Source organism: Ranitomeya variabilis, unplaced genomic scaffold (genome assembly GCF_051348905.1).
Source record: "Ranitomeya variabilis isolate aRanVar5 unplaced genomic scaffold, aRanVar5.hap1 Scaffold_398, whole genome shotgun sequence".
Classification (NCBI taxonomy): Eukaryota; Metazoa; Chordata; class Amphibia; order Anura; family Dendrobatidae; genus Ranitomeya; species Ranitomeya variabilis.
In genome coordinates this window covers 39,218-59,078 of record NW_027508133.1, presented here as the reverse complement: position 1 = coordinate 59,078, position 19,861 = coordinate 39,218, and the positions used below count along the sequence as shown (strand labels likewise).

General features: G+C 42.8%; 1 protein-coding gene across 2 annotated transcripts in view; it reads left to right on the top strand.

The window, feature by feature from the left end:
• Positions 1-10,825, top strand: part of LOC143790556 (uncharacterized) — a 37,946-nt gene extending 27,121 nt beyond the window's left edge. The window contains exons 6-7 of one of the 2 annotated variants that reach the window (XM_077279130.1): positions 3,121-5,022; positions 5,702-10,825. In XM_077279130.1, coding sequence (XP_077135245.1) covers positions 3,121-5,022; positions 5,702-6,342 — 2,543 coding nt within the window. In that variant the 3' untranslated portion in view covers positions 6,343-10,825. Of the gene's footprint in view, positions 1-3,120; positions 5,305-5,701 lie in introns of those variants that run through there. The other variant, XM_077279129.1, reaches the window with a different exon arrangement.
• The last annotated feature ends 9,036 nt before the right edge of the window (positions 10,826-19,861 follow it).

Genomic DNA, 19,861 nt, shown 5'->3' with positions numbered 1-19,861 from the left:
ACCATGGACATGCCTGGCACGATCTTCTCTGCTTTCCATATCCCAAGGATTGCCTTGCTCATTGCCCTTTAACACCCTTGCATGTATCTGGACTTACACTGGGACCCCTAGGCTTGGACTATGGTGTTACCTGCTATTCTGTGGTATTAGATGTCAAGAAGAATAGTCAGGTAGCTGGGTCAGAACCAGAAGGACAGAATCAGAAGACACAAAAGTAGTCAGTAAACGGGCCACGTTCACAACAGGAAGCAAATACACAAGCCACATGGTGAGCACAGAGGACTGAACCAGAGGAGAACAACGCTGTTTCTGGCAGATTCCTGTCATATGCTTTGAGCTTTAGTAGGGTGTGGTACTTTCCAAATGGCTGAAGTAGGGAGCAGATTACTCCACCTGGACAGAAGGAACAGATCCCAGAGGAGATTCGACACACCATATGCAGAAGCCCTAATTGGGGTTGATCGAATAGCTTCGGATAAGTGCTTATCCGAATAGCTATAGTGCTTCCCGAATAGCTGCCTTGGTAACCTGGATACCTGTAGCGCTCCTGATAATAAGCTGTTTGGCGTCGCTGCTGCATGTGTCGTGGCTGTTTGACAGTCACAACACTTGCATAGATAGCCCAAAAATGGGCACGGGCTCTGCTTGTATGAGTTGTGACTGTCACACAGCAACACAACACTGGCAGCTGCAGCGATGAACAGATGATTATCGGGAGCGCTCCATGTAACAAGGTTCCCGAGGCAACTATTCGGTAAGCGCTATAGCTATTAGGATAAGAAGTTATGCAAAGCTATTCGATCAACCCTAACCCTAATATAACTAAATGACAGAAAACCAGAATAGTCGAAATCCCCATGAAGTGATTCCATTTTATAAATTAATTCACTGAGGGTTATCATCTATACACATGTGGTCAAAATTATTGGTACCCCTCGTTTAATGACAGAAAAACACACAATGGTCACAGAAATAACTTGACTCTAAGGGTACTGTCACACTCTGCAACTTTCCAACGATCACGACCAGTGATACGACCTGGCCGTGATCGTTGGAAAGTCGTTGTGTGGTCGCTGGAGAGCTGTCACGCAGACCGCTCTCCAGCGATCAACGATGCCGAAGGCCCCGGGTAACCAGGGTAAACATCGGGTTACTAAGCGCAGGGCCGCGCTTAGTAACCCGATGTTTACCGTGGTTACCAGCGTAAAAGTAAAAAAAAAAAAATCAGTACATACTCACATTCCGGTGTCCTTCAGGTCCCTTGCCGCCTGCTTCCCGCACTGACTGAGTGCCGCCGTAAAGTGAAAGCAGATCACAGCGGTGACGTCACCGCTGTGCTCTGTACTGCCTTACGGTCGTCAGTCAGTCAGTGCGGGAAGCAGACGGCAAGGGACCTGAAGGACACTGGAATGTGAGTATGTACTGTTTTTTTTTTTTTACTTTTACGCTGGTAACCAGGGTAAACATCGGGTTACTAAGCGCGGCCCTGCGCTTAGTAACCCGATGTTTACCCTGGTTACAAGCGAACGCATCGCTGGATCGCTGTCACACACAACGATCCAGCGATGACAGCGGGAGATCCAGCGACGAAATAAAGTTCCAAACGATCTGCTACGACGTACGATTCTCAGCAGGGTCCCTGATCGCTGCTGCGTGTCAGACACAGCGATATCGTATGGATATCGCTGGAACGTCACAGATCGTACCGTTGTAGCGATCAAAGTGCCACTGTGAGACAGTACCCTAACAATAGTAACAATAAATAAAAAAAGATTGTAGACGCCTGTGATGCTAATTAGTGGACAGTGACACACCTTGATTTAACATGTCCCTTTTGTCACATATTCAGGGGTATCATCATTTCTGTCCATGCCTATTTCATAAGTTTTATTTTTTTTTATTCTGTGGAAGCATGGTTAAAAAGCAATGTCTGATGTTCATTTTCATAGATTATTTATTATTACTTTTGTCAGATTCAAGTTATTTTTTGACTGTTGTGGGATTTTCTGTCATTAAACGAGGTGTAACAACAATTTTGAACATGTGTGTAGTCTGTTTTTCCATTTACAAATGATGGACCTGAGTGAGGGCTTGTTTTTTGTGAGATGAGAATTGATATTATTTTCGCCTACATAACATTGATTAGTTTCTTTTTATTCAATATTTGGGAGGCAGAATGAACAAACAGTTGAACACCATGCACTACTGATTCATGTGATCCAGGAAACTAGTCTGATTGCCGTATGTGGAGTCGGGAAGGAATTTTTTTCCCCAATGTGGAGCTTACTCTTTGCCACATGGGTTTTTTTTTGCCTTCCTCTGGATCAACATGTTAGGGCATGTTGGGTTAGGCTATGGGTTGAACTAGATGGACTTAAAGTCTTCCTTCAACAACTATGTAACTATCTATTAATGTTGTCTATTAGACTGTGAACTGTCATTGTCTTGGTAAATAATTACAGTTTTTTTTACATAGCTTGCCATTTTTATGGACAGTTTAAAGGGAATTTGTCACCCCAAAAATGGCCTATAGACTAAGGCCACCGGCATCAGGGGCTTATCTACAGCATTCTGTAATGCTGTAGATGAGCCCCCGATGTAACCTGAAAGATGAGAAATAAAGGTTAGATTATACTCACCCAGGGGCGGTCCCGCTGCGGTCCGGTCCGATGGGCGTCGCGGTTCGGGTCCGGCGCCTCCCATCTTCATAGGATGATGTCCTCTTCTTGTCTTCCTGCCGCGGCTCCGGCGCAGGCGTACTTTGCCCTGTTGAGGGCAGAGCAAAGAACTACAGTGCGCGGGCGCCTCTGACCTTTCCCAGCGCCTGCGCACTGGAGTACTTTGCTCTGCCCTCAATAGGGCACCCAGACCGCGATGCTCATCAAACCGGACCGCAGTGGGACCGCCCCTGGGTGAGTATAATCTAACCTTTATTTCTCATCTTTCAGTTTACATCGAGAGCTTATCTACAGCATTACAGAATGCTGTAGAAAAGCCCCTGATGCCGGTGGCCTTAGTTTATAGGCCATTTTTGGGGTGACCGACTCCCTTTTAAGTAGAAATGTTCAAAAATATAAAATTCAATGATATTTTATTCAAAAATAATTGTTTTTTTCTTAGCAGATGACTGCACCCGGAGATCAGAGGGACAGCTGACATCTTCAATTTTTAAATCGGATGATCTTGAAATCCCACAGGATGCAACTGAATTGAATGCCATGACTTCAGATATACCATCATCCCTTCACAGCAAAGTTCTGTCATCTGATCTTTTGAAACAGGTCCTGTCTCCTGATTTATTACTGACTACAAAGGAAAATGAAAGTCACACAATAAGCATTAAAACACAATCTGCTCCTAAAGAAAAGAAGTCATTTTCACATTCAGAATATGGAAATACCATAAACCAAAGAACCCACACAGCTGTGGTTAAGCACCAGAGAACCCACACAGGGGAGAAGCCATTTTCCTGTTCAGAATGTGGGAAATGTTTTAAACAGAAATCGGCTTTGGTTAAGCACCACAGAACCCACACAGGGGAGAAGCCGTTTTCATGTTCAGAATGTAGCAAATGTTTTAACGAGAAATCAGTTTTGGTTAAGCACCAGAGAACCCACACAGGGGAGAAGCCTTTTTCCTGTTCAGCATGTGGGAAATGTTTTAACCAGAAACACAAGCTTGTTATACATCAAAGAACCCACACAGGTGAGAACGCTTTTTCTTGTTCAGAATGTGGGAAATGTTTTAACCAGAAATCATATTTGCATAAGCACCAGAGAATTCACACAGGGGAGAAGCCTTATTCATGTTCAGAATGTGGGAAATCTTTTAACGAGAAATCAGTTTTGGTTAAGCACCAGAGAACCCACACAGGGGAGAAGCCTTTTTCCTGTTCAGCATGTGGGAAATGTTTTATCGAGAAACAGAAGCTTGTTATACATCAAAGAACCCACACAGGTGAGAACGCTTTTTCCTGTTCAGAATGTGGGAAATGTTTTAACCAGAAATCATATTTGCTTAAGCACAAGAGAATTCACACAGTTGAGAAGCCTTATTCATGTTCAGAATGTGAGAAATGTTTTAACCACAAATATAAACTAGTTACGCACCAGAGAACCCACACAGGGGAGAAGCCTTTTCCCTGTTCAGAATGTGGGAAATGTTTTAACGAGAAATCAGTTTTGGTTAAGCATCAGAGAACCCACACAGGGGAGAAGCCTTTTTCCTGTTCAGAATGTGGGAAATGTTTTAACCAGAAACACAAGCTTGTTATACATCAAGGAACTCACACAGGTGAGAACGCTTTCTCCTGTTCAGAATGTGGGAAATGTTTTAACCAGAAATCATATTTGCTTAAGCACCAGAGAATTCACACAGTTGAGAAGCCTTATTCGTGTTCAGAATGTGAGAAATGTTTTAACCACAAATATAAACTAGTTACACACCAGAGAACCCACACAGGGGAGAAGCCTTTTTCCTGTTCAGAATGTGGGAAGTGTTTTAAACATAAAACTATTTTGTTTAAGCACCAGAGAACTCACACAGGGGAAAATCCATTTTCCTGTTCAGAATGTGGGAAATGTTTTAACCAGAAATCGGCTTTGGTTACGCACCACAGAACCCACACAGGGGAGAAGCCGTTTTCATGTTCAGAATGTGGCAAATGTTTTAACGAGAAATCAGGTTTGGTTAAGCACCAGAGAACCCACACAGGGGAGAAGCCTTTTTCCTGTATAGCATGTGGGAAATGTTTTATCGAGAAACAAAAGCTTGTTATACATCAAAGAACCCACACAAGTGAGAACACTTTTTCCTGTTCAGAATGTGGGAAATGTTTTAACCAGAAATCATATTTGCTTAAGCACCAGAGAATTCACACAGGGGAGAAGCCTTATTCATGTTCAGAATGTGGGAAATGTTTTAACGAGAAATCAGATTTGGTTGTGCACCATAGAACTCACACAGGGGAGAAGCCTTTTTCCTGTTCAGAATGTGGGAAATGTTTTAACCACAAATATAAACTACCGTATTTTCTGGTGTATAAGACGACTGGGCGTATAAGACGACCCCCAACTTTTCCATATAAAATATGGAATTTGGGATATGCCCGCTGTATAAGACTGGGGTCATCTTATAAGCCCAGTCATCTTATACAGCGTGTGGTTCCCAGGGTCTGAAGGAGAGGAGACTCTCCTTCAGGCCCTGGGATCCATATTCATGTTAAAAATAAAGAATAAAAATAAAAAATATGTATATGCTCACCCTTCCGAGAAGCCTGGCTGTCACCGCTGCAAGCGTCTGCCTCCGTTCCTAAGAAATGCAGCCTGAAGGACCTCGATGATGTCACGGTCAGGTGACTGGCCTGTGATTGGTCCGTGACCGCTCATGTGACCAGTCACCTGACCGTGACATCATCAAAGGTCCTTCAGGCTCGCAATTCTTAGGAACGGAGGCAGACGCTGACAGCGGTGAGAGCCAGGCTTCTCGGAGGGGTGAGTATATACATATTTTTTATTTTTATTCTTTATTTTTAACATGAATATGGATCCCAGGGCCTGAAGGAGAGTCTCCTCTCCTTGAGACCCTGGGAATCATCCAGCATCGCTCCCTGCACACGCCGTACCCGGCGTACAAGACGACCCCCGACTTTTGGGACAATTTTTAGGGGTTAAAAAGTCGTCTTGTACGCCGGAAAATACGGTAGTTACACACCAGAGAACCCACACAGGGGAGAAGCCTTTATCCTGTTCAGAATGTGGGAAGTGTTTTAACCAGAAAACAAATTTGTTTAAGCACCAGAGAACTCACACAGGGGTGAAGTATTTTTCCTGCACAGAATGTGGGAAATATTTTAACCATAAATTTATTCTTGTTGCGCACCAGAGAACTCACACAGGGGAGAAACCTTTTTCCTGTTCAGCATGTGGGAAATGTTTTGTGAATAAATCAAATCTTCTTAGTCACCAGAGAACTCACACAGGGGAGAAGCCTTTTTCATGTTCAGAATGTGGGAAATGTTTTAACCACAAACGTAATCTTGTTGTGCACCAGAGAACTCACACAGGGGAGAAGCCTTTTTCCTGTTCAGCATGTGGGAAATGTTTTACACAGAAACCAAACTTTGTTAAGCACCAGAGAGCTCACACAGTGGAGAAACCTTTTTGCTGTTCAGAATGTGGGAAGTGTTTTAAGCATAAATCAGATTTTGTTATGCACCAGAGAACCCACACAGGGGAGAAGCCTTTTTCATGTTCAGAATGTGGGAAATGTTTTAAACAGATATCAGATTTTGTTAGTCACAAAAGAATTCACAGTCGGGAGAAGCCTCTTTCATGTGATTAATGTGGAAAATATTTTGCACAGAAATTAACTCGTAATAAACATCAGAGCAGTCACACAGGGGAGAAGCCTTTTCCATGTTCAGAATGTTGGAAATGTTTTAACCAATAATTGCATTTTCTTAAAGTGGTTGTCCACTATTAAGGCAATCCCTTGTCATTCCTCATGTTTGGCTTTAACCCCTTTCCCACCTTGGACGTATCCATATGTCCCTGTAACCTGGGTCATATTGACATCTCGACAATTTTGCTCTCACACGGCCTGTGCAAACACGATCACCGCTGGGATTCACCTGATTCTGACTGCTGACACCCGACACTCAGTGCCAGGAGTGGTCCCACACCGCTCCTGCGGTACTTTAATCCCCTAAGTGATGTGATCGAGCTCACAGCAGACCGCCTCTTTGCCTTTGGTTCGGAGACCCTGCAACATCTTTGTGGGGTCCTGATCGTTGCCATGGTGACCCAATGTTGTGACGATGACCTGAGCTAGCAAAGTTGCTTTATCATAATCGGCAACTTTGTGTGTCAGAGCAGCGGTGACAGTTTGCATAGCATAGGGATGCTCCTGTATCCCCATGCTATACAAGTGATCAGCCTGGAAAAAATGAAAGTCCCATAGTGGGACAAAGTAAAAAAAAAGTTAAAGAAAGTAAAAAAAAAAAAAAAAAGTTTAGAAAAAATGTAAAAATATAAAAAAAATCAAAAATAAAAAGTAAAAATATATTGTACCCATAAATATTTGAATAAAAAAAAATAAGCAATAAAAGTACACATTTGGTATCGTCGCATCCAGAACAAACACACCTATGAAACTGTCCCACTATTTAACCCCTTTAGTGAAACCATAAAAATTAAATAAAAAACAAGACAAAAAACAATGCTTTGTCATCATACCGTTGAACAGAAAGTGGAATAAAAAGCGATCAAAAAAATAAATATAAATAAACATGGTACCGCTGAAACGTCATCTTGCCTGCAAAAAAGGAGCCATCATACAGATCCATCAGTGGAAAAATAAAAAGGTTATAGCTCTCAGAATAAAGGAATGCAAAAATAATAATTTTTTCAACAGGAAAGATATATATCTTGGTACCGTGTTAGCCAGTAGATAGAATAATATTTAGAATTGAGAGTCCTCAGTGGTTGATACCTTTTAATGGCTAACTGAAAAGATGGTAACAAATTGCAAGCTTTTTTTCTATAAATTGTTTTGTGTGAAAGTGCCAAAACATTAAAAAGATAAAACTGTGATATCGCTGTAATCAAACTGTCTTATCAATTTTACCACATGCGGAGCGACATAACAACAAAATAAGAATCCTGAATTGCTGATTTTTGTTCATTCTTCCTCCCAAAAATCATAATAATAAAAACGTCAACTCGTCTCGCAAAAAACATGCCCTCACATGATATGGTGATGCGCAATAAAAAGCATTTTTTAAGTGTGTGACAGCAGCCAAACAAAAAAACAATATAAATCTGGTATCACTGAACCAAAGAGTAAAGTTGCCTAATCGCTTATACTGCATGAGGAATGATGTAGAATGTAAGTCCGCAAGGACAGGGTCCTCTCCCCTCTGCACCAGTCTGTCATTGTAAATTTGTTTACTGTAAATGTTATCTGTAACCCCTTTTCTCATGTACAGCACCATGGAATTAATGGCGCTATATAAATAAATAATAATAATAATGTAAAAAATAAATAAAACCAATTCTTCACCTGCTGTTTTGTTTGTTCTGTCTCACCAAAGATCGCAGTAAGGCTTGGCTCACATTTATTCTGCGCTGAGCGCTTACACCAATGTAAATCTCTGACGTATGTGATTCAGACTGAATCCCAGCAGAATATTCCCTATAGTGAGTTAGATGGAGACACTGTGGACGCCATAGGACCTGTGAACCGATGGTGTCCATCTTTTTAGGACTGCATAAAAGTGCTGTCGGCCACAGTTTTGTGCATTTCTGAATAGAAGGACAAAGCTGAACAGAGGCCAGACGAAAGTTCAGAATAACTCTGCTGCCTCATTAAAGTGAATGGATCCCGGGGGTTTCATCTGAATCTCGTCCCTTGGAGATTTAGATGGAAGCCCCAGAGTAAGTGCTCAGCGTAGAGCGCTTTATAAATGTAATCCCAAACATTATGTAAAATGTTCCCAATAAAAGCTTCAAATCAATCCACAAAAAAGCAAGTTCCCACTCAGGTCTGTCATCTGTTAACGGAAATATAGGGGGCTTCCACGTTACTGGAAGCACAAAGGCTCTGGAAAAGTGAAATGGCTCCATAACTTTCCAAAGAAATTCAACAAATTCTGCACTCTCAAATACAAATGCCTCCCCTCTCCCTTCTGAACCCCACAGTGTAACTAAACCACATATAATGTCCACATTTGGCATTTCTAAAGCAACAAGAGCCCGCCTAACTAATGGGTGTGTGTCTCCAGAAGCACGAGCTGGGCATAACGTACTGGTGCCTGCAACATACTGATTATAGCAGCATACTGGTCACTACAACGTACTGGTCACTACAACGACAGTTTGCAACTTTGACTAGGCAACATTCATTGCTGCTTGTTTCTGGAAAACACCCATGGAGTCAAAATCGTCACTGCACCTGTAGATAAATTCGAAGAGGTATATTTTCCAAAATGCGGTCACTTGAGGGGGGATTCTGCTCTTCTAGCAATTAGGGGCTCTGTATATGGAGTCCGCAAGCTATTATAGCACAATCTGCGCTCCAGGAGGCAAATAGCGCTCTGTCCCTTCCAAGTCTCTAGTATGGCCAAGCACTACTGTACAGCCACATATGGGGTATTGCCACATTCAATAGAACTTGTTGGACAAATTAAGGTGCCCTTTTTACCCACTTGTGTGAAAATATAAAATCTGGGACTAAAACAAAATTTTGGTGTTAAAAATGTAGTTGTTTTTTCTTCACTGCCCAATGATATAAAAGTATGTGACACACCCGTGGTGTCAACATGATCACTACACCCCTAGATGAATTCATTTAGAGGTGTTTTTTATAAAATGGAGTCATTTATTGGGGGTTCTGGCAACTCAGGGGCTCTCCGAGAGGGTTAAGGCACCCGCAAACCATAACAGTAAAATCTGCACTGTAGTATGCGGTCCTTCACTAATGAGCTTTGCACTGTGCCTCAAAAATATTTCTCAATTTACATGTAGGTTATTGACGCACTCAGGAAAAAATGGACCTCAGTTTGTTTGAAAAAAATTCCTATTAGCCCTTAGAAAAATTTGGAATTTGGGGCTAAAACAAAAAATGTAATTAAAAATTTAATTACTCGTTTCTTCACCGCTCAATGGTATAAAATTCTGTGAGGCACACGTGGTGTCAATATGATTACTGCACGCCTAGATGAATTCATTAAGTGTAGTTTGTAATATGATGGGGGGAGTTCTGTCCTGGCACCTCAATAGTTCTGCCAATGTGACATGGCACTCTCAAACCATTCAGCAAAATCCGAACTCCCATATGGCACCTCTTCCCTTCTGAGCTGTGCACTGTGCCTCAAAAGTAGTATTCTCCCACATTTGGGGTATCCGCATAACCAGGAGAAATTGCACAACAAATTGTATGGTGCAATTTCTCCTGTTTCCCTTATGAAAATGCAAAATTTGAGGCTAAAATAATATTTTTGTGAGGAAAATGTGATTTTTTACGGCTCAATGTTATACACTTCTGTGAAGCCCTCGAGAGTTCAATGTGCTCACCACACATCTAGATCCATTCCCTGAGGGGTCTAGTTTCCAAAATGGCATCTCTTGAGGGGGATTTTCACTGTTTAGGCATATCAAGGGCTCTTCAAACGCGACATGGAATCTGCTAATTCTTTCAGCAAATTTTTCATTCAATTAGTCAAATGGCGCTCCTTCCCTACCAAGCTCTGCGGTGCACCCAAACAGTGGTTTTCCTCCACATATGCGGTATTGTCATGCTCAGTATAAATTGCACAATAAATTTTGGGGTCCATTTTCTTCTTGTAAACCTTGGGTCTAAAGTATTTTTTTTGTGGAAAAAAATGTTAAATGTTCATTTTTTTTTTGTTCATTTTTTTTCCACCTTTAAAAAATTCCTATGAAGGACCTGAAGAATCTGAAGGGTTAATAAACTTTTTGAATGTGGTTTTGAGCAGCTTGAGGGGTGCAGTTTTTAGAATGGTGTGACTTTTGGGTATTTTCTGATGTATAGGCAGCTCAGTCACTTCAAATGTTAGGTGAACCCTAAAAAAATTGTTTTGTAAATTAAAAAAAAAATTTGGGGGGAAAAAGGAGAAATCGCTGGTCAACTTTTAATCTTTATAACTTCCTAGCAAAAAAAATGTTTCAGAAAATTGTGTAAAGTAGACATGTGGGAAACGTTATTTATTAACTATTTTATGTGACATATCTCTCTAATTTTAGGGCATAAAAATTCAAACTTTGAAAATTGTAAAAAATGTTAAACACAAGCTATATAATAAAGTTTTCACTACTATGAATTACAATATGTCATGGAAAAAGTCTTTTTGCCTTATACTATTTGTATATTGTTTTGGAAAATTCAATAAAAATTCTGTTTAAAAATAAAACCTGAAAGTCTCCACTTCAATTGTACCTCAGGCTAGTTTCACATTTGCGTTTAAATCCGCAGCGTTTAAAACGCATCCGCAAGTGGTGGAAAAAACGCATATGAACGCGTACAAACGCGGCGTTTTTTTTGACACATGCGTTGACGCATGCGGTTAAAAAAACGTTGCGTTTGCACGCGTTTACATGCGTTTTTTCCTGCGTTTGCGTTTTTGGTGCGCATGATGAGAAATTTCACAAGAGAAAAATCTAGATAACCAGACACCGCCAATGGGACTACAGAGGGCGTGTATTATGGGATCTATATATATATAGACACTAGGGCTACTGAAATTTTAACAGTTTGCTACTGTATCCTGTGTCATGATGGATTTTCGCATGGAGAGCTTTTATTTCAACCTGGATTTCAGCTTCAAACTGTTTCTTGCCTGTGCTTTTGCTTGGGAGCAAGACAGAAATCGCGAAAGATGGAGAAGGAGACAACGTAGGCGTTTTTGGAGGCACACCATTATCGAACTACGTGAGAGCCGTGGAGCCTACCACACGCTCTATGCCGAGCTTAATGCCAACCCGGAGAAATTCCAGGAATACACACGAATGTCGCAAGACTCGTTCCGGGATTTGCTTTCTCGTGTCCAAGGACCCATACGGCGACAGGACACCCAGCTCCGTAGAGCGATTCCACCCGAGGAACGTCTGCGGGTTACATTAAGGTACGTTCAAAATCTAAACCAATGACAGTCCAAATTTAGTGTTTTCAGACATGTATTTTTGGGGTATTTTCCTTTCTTTAGCGTAACCACACCATAAAAAGAATAGATTGTAATGTTTTTTGTGTTTGCTTTTCTTCCAGATTTCTGGCCACGGAGAGAGTTTATCATCCCTCCACTTCCAATACCGGCTTGGAATATCCACCCTGTCCGGAATAGTTGCGGACACCTGCCGGGCTTTGTGGAATGTACTTCGGGATGAGTTTATACCCCTACCCACCTTGGACATGTGGCTAGAAATTGCGGAGAAATTCTGGAGTGTGTGTGATTTCCCCAACTGTTTAGGAGCGGTGGATGGAAAGCACATTCGCATTATCAAACCAGCCAGAACAGGATCGGAGTACTTCAATTACAAAAAATATTTTTCTGTTGTGCTCATGGCAATTGCTGATGCGAACTGTCGCTTCATCGCCGTGGACATTGGTGCTTTTGGACGTGGCAATGATTCCCAAACTTTAAAGAACTCGGATATGGGCCGCCGTGTGTATGGTAACAATTTCAATTTTCCCCCGCCACAACCTCTCCCCAACACTCAAGGACCACCAATGCCATTTGTTATGGTTGGGGATGAGGCCTTTCAGATGTGTGAAAACCTACTGAAGCCCTATTCCAGTCGGGACTTGAACCACACTAGAAGGATCTTTAACTGCAGACTGACCAGGGCCCGAAGAACAGTAGAGTGTACCTTTGGCATTCTGGTCGCTAAATGGCGCATTCTTGCATCAGCCATAAATCTAAAAGTGGAAACAGTCGACGAGGTGGTCAAAGCCTGTGTGGTTCTGCACAATTGTATAATGGTTAAGGAGCAACCCAACATTGAACTGGATGAACCAGTTGCACACCCACTGCCCGATTTCCAGCATCACCCACTGCGGTCAACTGCAGCAGTAGGTCACATGCGGGACCAATTTGCTGCCTTTTTTGATTCAGATATTGGACGTTTGTCATGGCAGGACAATGTTGTGTAAATGTCCAGTTGTAATTCGATCTGTACCAGTTATTTTCTACAATGATAATATTTCTCATTAATAAACTTTATAATATTTCTCATTAACCCCTTCACCCCCAAGGGTGGTTTGCACGTTAATGACCGGGCCAATTTTTACAATTCTGACCACTGTCCTTTTATGAGGCTATAACTCTGGAACGCTTTGACGGATCTTGGCGATTCTGACATTGTTTTCTCGTGACATATTGTACTTCATGTTAGTGGTAAAATTTATTCGATATAACTTGCGTTTATTTGTGAAAAAAATGGAAATTTGGCGAAAATTTTGAAAATTTTGCAATTTTCCAACTTTGAATTTTTATGCCCTTAAATCACAGACATATGTCACGCAAAATACTTAATAAGTAACATTTCCCACATGTCTACTTTACATCAGTACAATTTTGGAACCAAAATTTTTTTTTGTGACGGAGTTATATGGGTTAAAAGTTGACCAGCAATTTCTCATTTTTACAACACCATTTTTTTTTAGGGACCACATCTCATTTGAAGTCATTTTGAGGGGTCTATATGATAGAAAATACTCAAGTGTGACACCATTCTAAAAACTGCACCCCTCAAGGTGCTCAAAACCACATTCAAGAAGTTTATTAACCCTTCAGGTGTTTCACAGGAATTTTTGGAATGTTTAAATAAAAATGAACATTTAACTTTTTTTCACACAAAATTTATTTCAGCTCCAATTTGTTTTATTTTACCAAGGGTAACAGGAGAAAATGGACCCCCAAAGTAAAAATAAAAAATCATATTTTTTCACAAAAATGATCTTTTCGCCCCCAATTTTTTATTTTCCCAAGGGTAAGAGAAGAAATTAGACCCCCAAAAATGTTGGCCAATTTGTCCTGAGTACGCTGATACCCCATATGTGGGTGTAAACCATTGTTTGGCCGCATGGCAGAGCTTGGAAGGGAAGGAGCGCCATTTGACTTTTCAATGCAAAATTGACTGGAATTGAGATGGGACGCCATGTTGCGTTTGGAGAGCCCCTGATGTGCCTAAACATTGAAACTCCCTACAAGTGACCCCATTTTGGAAAGTAGACCCCCTAAGGAACTTATCTAGATGTGTTTTGAGAACTTTGAACCCCCAAGTGTTTCACTAAAGTTTATAGCGCAAAGCCGTGAAAATAAAAATTCTTTTTTTTTTTCACAAAAATGATTTTTTAGCCCCCAGTTTTGTATTTTCACAAGGGTAACAGGATAAATTAGACCCCAAAAGTTGTTGTCCAATTTGTCCTGAGTACGCTGATACCCCATATGTGGGGGGGAACCACTGTTTGGGTGCATGACAGAGCTCGGAAGGGAAGGAGCGCCATTTGGAATGCAGCCTTAAATGGATTGGTCTGCAGGCGTCACGTTGCATTTGCAGAGCCCCTGATGTACCCAAACAGTACAAACCCCCCACAAGTGACCCCATATTGGAAACTAGACCTCCCAAGGAACTTATCTAGATGTGTTGTGAGAACTTTGAACCCCCAAGTGTTTCACTACAGTTTATAACGCAGAGCCGTGAAAATAAAACATCTTTTTTTTTCCACAAAAATGATTTTTAGCCCCCCAAATTTTTATTTTCCTAAGGATAACAAGAGAACTTGGACCCCAGAAGTTGTTGTTCAATTTGTCCCGAGTACGCTGATAACACATATGTTGGGGTAAACCCCTTTTTGGGCGCACGGGAGAGCTCGGAAGGGAAGGAGCACTGTTTTACTTTTTCAACGCAGAATTGGCTGGAATTGAGATTGGACGCCATGTCGCGCTTGGAGAGCCCCTGATGTGCCTGGACAGTGGAAACTTCCCAATTCTACCTGAAACCCTAACCCAAACACACCCCTAACCCTAATCCCAACGGTAACCCTAACCACACCCCTAGCCCTGACACACCCATAATTCTAATCCCAACCCTAATCCAAACGTAAATGTAATCCAAACCCTAACCCTAACTTTACCTCCAACCCTAACCCTAACCCTACCCCTAACCCTAACCCTAAACGTGACTGAAATACGTGGCACTGAAATACGTGGCACTGAAATACGTGGCACTGAAATACGTGGCACTGAAATACGTGGCACTGAAACACGTGGCACTGAAATACGTGATACGTGGCACTGAAATACGTGGCACTGAAATATTTGATACGTGGCACTGAAATACGTGGCACTGAAATACGTGGCACTGAAATACGTGGCACTGAAATATTTGATACGTGGCACTGAAATACGTGGCACTGAAATACGTGGCACTGAAATACGTGGCACTGAAATACGTGGCACTGAAATACGTGGCACTGAAATACGTGGCACTTAAATATGTGATACGTGGCACTTAAATACGTGGCACTGAAATACGTGGCACTGAAATACGTGGCACTTAAATACGTGGCACTTAAATACGTGGCACTGAAATATGTGATACGTGGCACTTAAATACGTGGCACTGAAACACGTGGCACTGAAATACGTGGCACTGAAATACGTGGCACTGAAATACGTGGCACTGAAATACGTGGCACTGAAATACGTGGTACTAAAATACGTGGCACTGAAATACGTGATACGTGGCACTGAAATACGTGGCACTGAAACACGTGGCACTGAAATACGTGATACGTGGCACTGAAATACGTGGCACTGAAATACGTGGCACTGAAATACGTGGCACTGAAATACGTGGCACTGAAATACGTGGCACTATGACTGTCAGAAAATGTTCATTAAACGGTTAGGGGTGAGGTTAGGGGTAGAGTTAGGGTTAGGGTTTGGATCCCTTTATCACCTTGATGGTGGTGGGTGGCTTTTCAGTGTGTTTTCTGTTTTTTTTCGATAAAAATGCATGCGTTTTTAACGCAAACAAACGCATGTGCTTAAAAACGCAAGAAAATACTGCAGGTTGTATTTCTGAAAATGAACGCATGCAGAAAAAAACCGCATGCGTTTGAAAACGCGACCAAACGCGTACAAAAAAACCGCATGCGTTTTCAATGTTAAATATAGGGAAAAAACGCATGCGTTTTTTTGTGCAAAAAACGCTGCAGACAAAAACGCAAGTGTGAAACCAGCGACGCTTTTTATAGCAAAAAAGTTTTTGCGTCTCCACATTTTGAGACCTATAATTTTTCCACATTTTGCTCCACAGAGTCATGTGAGGTCTTGTTTTTTGCGGGACGAGTTGACGTTTTTATTGGTAACATTTTCGGACACGTGACCATTTTTGATCGCTTTTTATTCCGATTTTTGTGAGGCAGAATGACCAAAAACCTGCTATTCATGAATTTCTTTTGGGAGAGGCGTTTATACCGTTCCGCGTTTGGTAAAATGGATAAAGCAGTTTTATTCGTCGGGTCAGTACGATTACAGCGATATCTCATTTATATCATTTTTTTATGTTTTGGCGCTTTTATACGATAAAAACTAAAATATAGAAAAAATAATTATTTTGGTATCGCTTTATTCTCAGGACTATAACTTTTTTATTTTTTTGCTGATGATGCTGTATGGCAGCTTGTTTTTTGCGGGACAAGATGACGTTTTCAGCGGTGCCATGGTTATTTATATCAGTCTTTTTGATCGCGTGTTATTCCACTTTTTGTTCGGCGGTATGGTAATAAAGCGTTGTTTTTTGCCTCGTTTTTTTTTTTTTTTTCTTACGGTGTTTACTGAAGGGGTTAACTAGTGGGGCAGTTTTATAGGTTGGGTCGTTACGGACGCGGCGATACTAAATATATGTACTTTTATTGTTTTTTTTTTTTTATTTAGATAAAGAAATGTATTTATGGGAATAATATATTTTTTTTTATTATTATTTATTTAGGAATTTTTTTTTTTTTTTTTTACACATGTGGAAAATTTTTTTTTTTACTTTGTCCCAGGGGGGGACATCACAGATCATTGATCTGGCAGTGTGCACAGCACTCTGCCAGATCGACGATCTGCTGTGCAGGGCTGCAGGCTTACGAAGTGTCTGCTCTGAGCAGACACTCGGTAAGCCACCTCCCTCCCTGCAGGACCCGGATGCCGCGGCCATCTTGGATCCGGGACCTGCGGCGAGGAGGGAGGTAGGAGACCCTCAGAGCAACGCGATCACATCGCGTTGCTCCGGGGGTCTCAGGGAAGCCCGCAGGGAGCCCCCTCCCTGCGCGATGCTTCCCTATACCGCCGGTACACTGCGATCATGTTTGATCGCGGTGTGCCGGGGGTTAATGTGCCGGGGGCGGTCCGTGACCGCTCCTGGCACATAGTGCCGGATGTCAGCTGCGATATGCAGCTGACACCCGGCCGCGATCGGCCGCGCTCCCCCCGTGAGCGCCGCTGATCGATGATGACGTACTATCCCGTCGGCGGTCATACGGGCCCACCCCACCTCGACGGGATAGTACGTCTGATGTCAGGAAGGGGTTAATAAACTTTAGTTTTGGTTGTGTTGACCGTGTCTCCTATCTTTTTCCTCTCCAAACCAAGCCTGTACTAAACTTGCAATATTTGATCTGTATTTAATATCATTTTTTGTAATCCCAAACCAGGAGTGGGTGATAAAGGCAGAGGTGCTAGTTATTATGTTAATATCATAATGTAACTCTAATTGTTCCACTCCTTGTTTTGGCTTACAAATACTGATATAAAACACTGGCCACATACTTCTAGTGTTATGGCAGCCATGTTGCTTTATTGGTAAGTTTGTTGACGTCCTTGCGTCCTGATTCTGTTCTGCTGCATCCAGTGGACACAAACTGAAGAGACAATGACTGTCACACTATCTATACTCATCAAGTCAGGTGTCAGAAATAATGAATTCATCATGCACATATTACAGCCTCATGAATTCACTATTTCTGACACCTGTGCAGGTGAGCATAGATATGTAGTGACCACCATTGTCCCCTCAATTTGTGTGGAATAGATTATGCATAAAGAAGAGAAAGTGGTGGTTATACAAGGCAGTTCTCTACTCACCAGGTCAGGTGTCCCAACTAATGAGTTTTTTGACACCTGACCTGTTCAGTAGAAGTCTGCGCTGTATTTCCACCATTTTCTCTTCAGACTGCCACACTAGGCACAGACAAAAAGAGATTATGGAGATACATGTAATATTTTTTGGCCCACCTCATACCTGTATACTAAAGACACACAAAGCTGCATTTTTTTATTTTTAAACTACTGGAGATATGATGTGGCCCAAAAAGTAGGTGTGTGTTGCCGTCGGCGGAAGACACAATAAACCAAACATAATTGTGGCAAATCAAACTTTTTTTATTTTGTAACAACCAAAAAATTGATTTACTGCGCCGGCTTGGGGTAGAGTGATGTAAACGGGGGGATGTGAAGCACTGAGGCCTGGCTAACCGTGGACGACGCAGAGGTGGCAGGAGAAGGGGCAGTGAAACTAGAAGGGTCTGGTAGTTCGGGGATGGGGCTTGACACATGAGAGGCTTGAGACGCACTGGAAGGGTGAGAGAAACCTGACATTTACAGACACATTGGGAGGTGAAGGGGGAGGAATGCTAAGAGTCCGCTGGTTTTTTTTTGTTTTTTTTCTGTGACTGCTGGGTTCTGGTAAGCCTTGATGGGCTCATATGTCGTGGCATGGTCCTGGTGGGTGACCTGTCAGGGTCCGGCTGCACTGTGTCCATAGTGCTCGTAGAGCATGCAGCCATGCCAGAGTCCATAGTGCTCGTAGAGCGTGCAGCCATGCCAGAGTCCATAGTGCTCATAGAGCGTGCAGCCATGCCAGAGTCCATAGTGCTCGTAGAGCGTGCAGCCATACCAGAGTCCATAGTGCTCGTAGAGCGTGCAGCCATACCAGAGTCCATAGTGCTCGTAGAGCGTGCAGCCATGCCAGAGTCCATAGTGCTCGTAGAGCATGCAGCCATACCAGAGTCCATAGCGCTTGTAGAGCGGAAGGCCATGCCTGGGTCCTGCTGCATCGTGGTGTCAGTGGAGGAGGTCCAAGCAGGAACAGCGGATGTCATGGTGGTGGCGGTCTGTTCTGCTTGGCTGTCCACTGTGGTCCGTCTGCTCTGCTTGGCTGTCTGCTGAGAAGTGACCTGCAACTGTCCACACCCTCCCTTTATCACCTTGATGGTGGGGGGTGGCTTATCATTGTCTAGACATGTTTTTCTCAATTGAAATGCATGCGTTCAAGAACGCAACCAAACGAATGTGCTTGTAAACGCATGCGTTCATATAGACAGCAATGTGTTTTTTTGTCGCAATACTTGCGCAATCGACCGCATGCGTTTCCAGGCGGCATATAGACGCCTCTAGAAATTACTACATGTTTTATCTCCGCGCCAAGCCGCAAACGACGAGACGACGCATGCGTCGTCAAACGCGGCAAAACGCGAACAAACAAAAACGCATGCGTCGATAATGTTAAATATAGGAATACACAACGCATGCGGATATATGCGGTACAAACGCTGCGGACACAACCGCAAATGTGAAACCAGCCTTAATAAGTCTCTTCTGGTTGATGACCACAGATCGGGGTATTTGGCAATTATGTCTCAGATTCCAGGTGGGAATGGGAGACCGTTTTCCTTGATGCCCCAGGAGGTTCAGGTAAAATATTTTTAATTAATTTGCTGCTCGCAGAAATTCCCTCAATCAATAAAAATGCTCCGGCCCCTGCATCGTCTGGGGTTGTGGCCGCTCTCTTAGATGGAGGCGCACGGCTCAGTCAGCACTAGGATTACCCCTGAATCTAGCGCTCTTGGAATCTCCCGTCTGTAATATCACTAAGGCTACTTTCACACTAGCGTTTTTTTGCATACGTCGCAATGCGTCGTTTTAGCGAAAAAACGCATCCTGCAAAGTCGTCTGCAGGATGCGTTTTTTCCCCATAGACTAACATTAGCGATGCATTGCGATGTATTGACACATGTCGCAACCGTCGTGCGACGGTTGCGTCGTGTTGTGGTGGACCGCCGGCAGCAAAAAACGCTACATGTAACTTTTTTGTGCCGACGGTCCGCCATTTCCAACCGCGCATGCGCGGCCGGAACTCCGCCCCCACCTCCCCGCACCTCACAATGGGGCAGCGGATGCGTGGAAAAACAGCATCCCTGCCCCCGTTGTGCGGCGCTTGCACAGTATGCGTCGGCCCGACACAGTGCGACGGCCCCGTACCGGCGCTAGTGTGAAAGTAGCCTATGATCTATG